This window comes from Neltuma alba, unplaced genomic scaffold (genome assembly GCF_004799145.2).
Source record: "Neltuma alba isolate B1F8T4 unplaced genomic scaffold, ASM479914v2 tig00002809_pilon, whole genome shotgun sequence".
Lineage (NCBI taxonomy): Eukaryota > Viridiplantae > Streptophyta > Magnoliopsida > Fabales > Fabaceae > Neltuma > Neltuma alba.
The window spans coordinates 94,883-100,663 of NW_021633025.1; the positions used below are offsets into that span (position 1 = coordinate 94,883).

At 36.9% G+C, this 5,781-nt stretch overlaps 1 protein-coding gene across 1 annotated transcript; it reads right to left on the reverse strand.

The window, feature by feature from the left end:
- Positions 1-809: 809 nt before the first annotated feature.
- LOC114738161 (heat shock 70 kDa protein, mitochondrial) lies at positions 810-5,000 on the reverse strand. The gene is made up of 6 exons (XM_028926187.1): positions 4,803-5,000; positions 3,586-3,650; positions 3,393-3,471; positions 2,729-3,295; positions 2,012-2,632; positions 810-1,674 (listed from the first exon to the last, which is right to left on the reverse strand). Exons 1-6 carry the CDS (start codon positions 4,875-4,877, stop codon positions 1,048-1,050), a joined length of 2,034 nt encoding a protein of 677 aa, XP_028782020.1. The 5' UTR covers positions 4,878-5,000; the 3' UTR covers positions 810-1,047.
- Between the last annotated feature and the right edge of the window lie 781 nt (positions 5,001-5,781).

Genomic DNA, 5,781 nt, shown 5'->3' on the forward strand with positions numbered 1-5,781 from the left:
TTATAATATAAAATTTGACACAAACATATATGGGGTTATTTTAATGTTTACTTCGTCTTTATAGTTCATCCTCATTTTGGTTTGATCTTTATAACTTCAAATTATAAGTTTTAGTCTTTGAAGTCTCTTTTCGTATAAAAAAGTACTCCCAACTTATTTTTCCCCTTACTTTAGTTTCATAAATTCTAGTCTGGCAATTGTACCCTTAGCAAACTGGAAATCACACTCCTTCCTAGTAGCACAAACGGTCACAGAGGTAAAAGCCCAAAAAACCGCAGAGGTACTTTATTACCCGAAGCAGTTGCCCCCTCTAACTAAAATACTGCCTCTGGTGCTATTTATAAAACTAATTGATAATTTAAAAAAATTAAAAAAAATTAAATTAGTTATTTATAATAAATATGTATTATCTTTTCTAACATATCATTACTCATCAAGTGTATTAGTTAAAACTACTATTGTTAGAAGAGTTACTTTAAAAAATATATATATAAATATGAGAGACAAAATAGATTTAAGTTTTATATTTAGAACTAAAATAAAAATCAAACAAAGTCTTATATTAAGAATCGGAAGTAGTATTGTGTTTTCAGATCCAAGTCAACGTCATCTTTCAAAGCCGGATTTCCCCATACAGTGAAGAAAAAGAGTAGCCAGAAACAGGATCCAGCCATGCCCTACCAGCCCCTTCATACATATATAATTAGTGGTGTTTTGAAGGATTCTACATTTGTACTCGTTGAGGAATTCACATATCTTACAGAAAAAGTAACAGCAAGTAAAATGCTTGAAGCAAATCGAAACGATGGTGCGAAAAGAACACTTGAAGCCAAAACGACAAAAATTTCAGCGTCGTTATTCCAAGGGCACAGTTCAATGCCTTTCTGAGGACAACACCAATGAACAGCCTCATCTTATAAATGACCCTTAAAAACATTAAACAAAAAGTTGCATGAACCTCTTACCCTGTTGGCAAATATTCATCATCCTGTAATCATTAATTCTAAGTGATACATTAAACAGCTAGCAATAACTATACTACATTTTTCACTTCTTGACCTCCTCATATTCTGCCTCAGGGGCCTGGTCACCACCCTGAGATCCTCCAGCAGAAGATGAACCACCACTACCGCCACCTGACATGTGTTGGCCAATCTTGGAGACAGCCTTGTTAGCAGCATCAACCTTGGCCTTAATTTCCTCTGCATTGTCGCCTGACATTGCAGTCCTCAAATCTGCAACTGCGTCCTCGATCTCTTTGGCAACTTCACTTGGAATCTTGTCTCTGTACTCATTCAAGCTCTTCTCAATGCTGTAGATGGTAGTATCTGCACTGTTTCTGATATCAATCAGAGCCTTTCTTTCCTGGTCTCTCTGGGCATGCATCTCAGCTTCTTTGACCATCTTCTCAATCTCATCTTCAGAAAGTCCTCCGGATGAACGAATAGTGATTTGTTGTTCTTTACCAGTGGCTTTATCCTTGGCAGAGACGGTGACAATACCATTGGCATCAATGTCAAATGTGACCTCAATTTGAGGCATACCTCTTGGGGCAGGGGGGATGCCAACAAGCTCAAACTCTCCAAGTAGTTTATTGTCAGAAGCCATTTCACGCTCTCCTTGCAGCACCTTGATGCCTACTTGAGTTTGATTGTCAGCTGCAGTTGAGAACACCTGTAACAATAATAAAAGCAGTTATGAAAGGCTTTCATCATGCAGCTCAAAAAGCATTTAATTATAATGAGCTTACGTCTATAAATTACTAAAGCAAGGCGCCAGAAACACAATGCAGCAAGGAAAGCTTAGGAGCATATTCAAAACAATTATTTCCTCCACTTACATATTCGTCTGTGCTATGCTACCATCCCATATATAAGATACCTTATGGGAACTAACATCTAGGCGCACAATTGAGAGAATAGTTACTTCTGGAAAACTACATAATACCAAAAAGTATGCTTCTCACCAAAAAAATCAACTATAATAAGCTATCATCAATTTCAAGGATTACCTGACTCTTCTTGGTAGGGATTGTAGTGTTCCTTGAAATCAACCTTGTGAAGATACCACCCAAAGTTTCAATACCTAATGACAGTGGGGTCACATCTAGGAGAAGCAATTCTTTAACATCTCCACGTAGGATACCACCTTGGATAGCTGCTCCCATTGCAACTGCCTCATCAGGATTTACACCTTTGCTAGGACTCTTTCCAAAGATCTCAGAAACAACCTCTTGCACTTTAGGCACGCGAGTCATCCCACCAACCAGAAGAACCTCATCAACATCTTTAATGGAGATGTTGGCATCCTTCAAGCAGTTCTTACATGGTGCCTTTGTCCTTTCAATCAAGTGATTCACCAAAGTCTCGAACTTGGACCTAGTCAATGTGATATTCAGATGCTTTGCACCAGATGCATCAGCAGTGATGAAAGGCAGGTTGATTTCAGTTTGAGATGTTGATGACAATTCAATCTTAGCCTTCTCAGCGGCTTCTCTGAGTCTTTGCAAGGCAAGTCTATCCTTTGAAAGATCAATACTCTCAGTTCTCTTGAATTCACTCACTAGAAAATCCAACAGGGCATTGTCAAAATCTTCTCCTCCCAAGAAAGTGTCACCGTTTGTTGCTTTCACCTATACATCAAGCAATATTATCACCAATAGCCAAATTAATCCTACAAGCTCCAAAACAAAAACAGAGAGGGCATTGAAATAAACGAGTTTCCATACCTCAAAAACACCATTGGAAATTTCTAATATGGAAACATCAAATGTTCCACCTCCAAGATCAAAAACTGCAATTAGACCCTCCTTGTTGTTCATCCCATACGAAAGTGCAGCTGCAGTGGGCTCATTTATGATTCTCTGAACATCAAGCCCTGCAATTCTACCAGCATCCTTTGTTGCCTGCCTCTGTGCATCATTGAAGTAAGCGGGCACAGTGATTACAGCTTTTGAGACAGACTTTCCAAGGTATGATTCTGCAGTTTCCTTCATTTTGGTAAGTACAAAGGCACCAATTTGGCTAGGAGAATATTGCTGCCCATTAGCTTCAACCCATGCATCCCCATTTGGAGCCTTAATAATCTTGTATGGGACCATCTTCATCTCCTTCTGAGTTTGAGGATCGTCAAATCGCCTACCAATCAAACGCTTGGTTCCAAAAACTGTGTTTGTTGGGTTGGTTACAGCCTGCCGTTTGGCTGGCGTACCAACAAGCAGCTCTCCTTTCTGATTGAAGGCAACCACAGACGGTGTTGTACGAGCTCCTTCAGAGTTTTCAATGACTTTAGGATTCTGCAAAGCATGTAATATTAGTCAAGAACACCACATATAAAAAATAAATATGTACACTATTTGAAAAAATCCAAGAGATGAATGAAGAATGTTCTACCTTTCCCTCCATAACAGCAACACACGAATTGGTAGTACCCAAATCAATACCAACAACATCATTACCAGCAGGCCTTGAGCTGAAATGCATATGAAATAATATGATAAAATTTTATTAGGAACAGGATTAATGACCATAAAGGAAAGAGCAATTTGCTAGCAATTACTTGAATTAGAACTAAAAGAAACAAAACCTGAATGGGCGAGACAAACTTGTCCAGAATTGATTGACATGTGCTGGTTTAGAGCTACCTGTCAACTGTACACAGCACAAACATTTGTGTAACAAAATATTTTTAGTTCTTTGAAATACTCAACTACGTGACAGGCGCATACAGTTAAGATGATTCCATGGTATCAAGTATCAACATAAATTAAGACATTTAGACGCCCTCAAAATCAGATAATAATACCAACAAAGACTAGCATCAGGCATCGTGAGAGTTCACATTTTAAGGCAAAAGCATCCCATATTTTCTAATTAAAGGGAAAACCAGTCCTTGTAAATGGACTCAGCGTAGATAAACAGGCAAAAGCTAAATCCAGTTCTTCATGACATCAATAATCTGTAAGAGCATCACAGAACACTACGTCCATTTTCCATAGAAGCAAATTTAGCATTTCCCACACCCAAATCTGTTTAGGCTAATGTTAAATATTCAACTAATCTACAAAATGACTCTGTTCAGATAGTAAGGTAAATCCAATTTTTTATGACCCAAATAATCTGTAACACAAGACTGACCAATGCCTCTATTTTCCATTGAAGCAACTTTAGCATTTACGAGGCCTCTAAATCTATTTAGTCAATCAGAATCTAACTACTTGGAGAAATGAGCCATTTGACAGTTTTTCGTTCAGCTGCTGACCACAGGTATTTTTTTTGTTTTTGAAAGAATGCTTGTAAACTCAACACATCAAAGTCATTCAGAATCAACTAAAATTATCTGCACTATCTGCATAAGAAATAGAATTTGACATCAGAGTAGTTAATTCGTAAGAAGTCCCACGTCAGGAAAACCATTGACCCGCTTAAGAAAACCTCGCAAAAAAACTGGGAATGGATGAAATTCATAAGAGGTCATTTGCAGGAACACAAATTTTTCCTGCTAAAAAGAGCCACTCAAAACAGCCGCCCAGCTTTATCAAAAGTTCCGAGAGATTCATAAATGATCCCATGTCAGGAAAACAATTTATAAGCTAACTAAAACAACCAGAAATGGTTGAAATACTATAAGTATCGGATCATAATTTGATTATAACAAATTATGCCATTTTCTACAAAAGCAAGTTATTCCCGGCGAAAAGAAAAACCTCCACTAAACAAGAAAGCAAGATCCAAAACACAAAAATGAAGACAATTCGAAAAAATAATCTAGTGTCGGCAACAAAAGCAAGAGCATGTAGGTACCGAGCGATAGGTAGAGAAAGAAGCAGAGACAACATCACGGCGCCGAAGGGAGCGGAACAAGGCTGCTGTGGCCATGGCAAAGGGACGGAAATTGAAGAGAAATCAACCAAGGAGGAGACCCAGAAGAAAGGAATGCCAGAAGCAAGCAGAGAAAAAGAGAGAGAGCAACTCTTTAAGGAGGGTTTAGGGTTTTAGACTTCGGCAAGGAAATGAACGGAAATGGAGGATTGTTCTAGCAAAAAGGGTGAGAGACAGACGGAGAAATAAAGGGAAGGTTCTAGATGAAGCTCGAAACGGCGCCGTATTTTAGTAAATATTCTCTGAATGCGTTGATGCCAAGTGGTTGTAGGAACGTCTTATATTTGAAAATCCTGTTATTGACCCCAAAAAAAAAAAATCCGTTAAACTTTCGAAATTAGATTATTTAAAAGTAAAAAACTGATAAAAGGGAAAATTGGTAAAAGATCTCTCGTCGCAAAATTTATTATCTAAAAGCATGTGAAATTTATTTAATGACCCAAATACAACTTATGTTGCATCAAATTTAATATATATTACTTATAGTTAAAGGAGAGGTGCAAGTGAGTTGCATTCTTCAATAACCTAGGTGCTTAGATACTTTTAGACAATAAATTTTGTAATAAAGTTTTTTTATCAATTTTCCCATAAATATGTCATGATATGGTAAGTGGGTAAATACAACTTCCGGTTCCAATAATAAGATGTCTAGACTATAAATGAAATTTTATAATTAAAACCGAAAAGCAGTATTATAGAGTTGATATTATTATGAATCTATAAAAAAGATGGCTTATGTTTAAACTGGATTCACTAAGATTATCTTTAGGCACAATGTCTTTCATTTTTAATGTTATTTTTTTGGTTTTGCAGGGTTAATTTAATTTTTTCGAAATATTAATCTCAACTTTTTAAACGTAGTATTCCTTTAATTTTAATATTCTTTTTTTTTCACTTATCA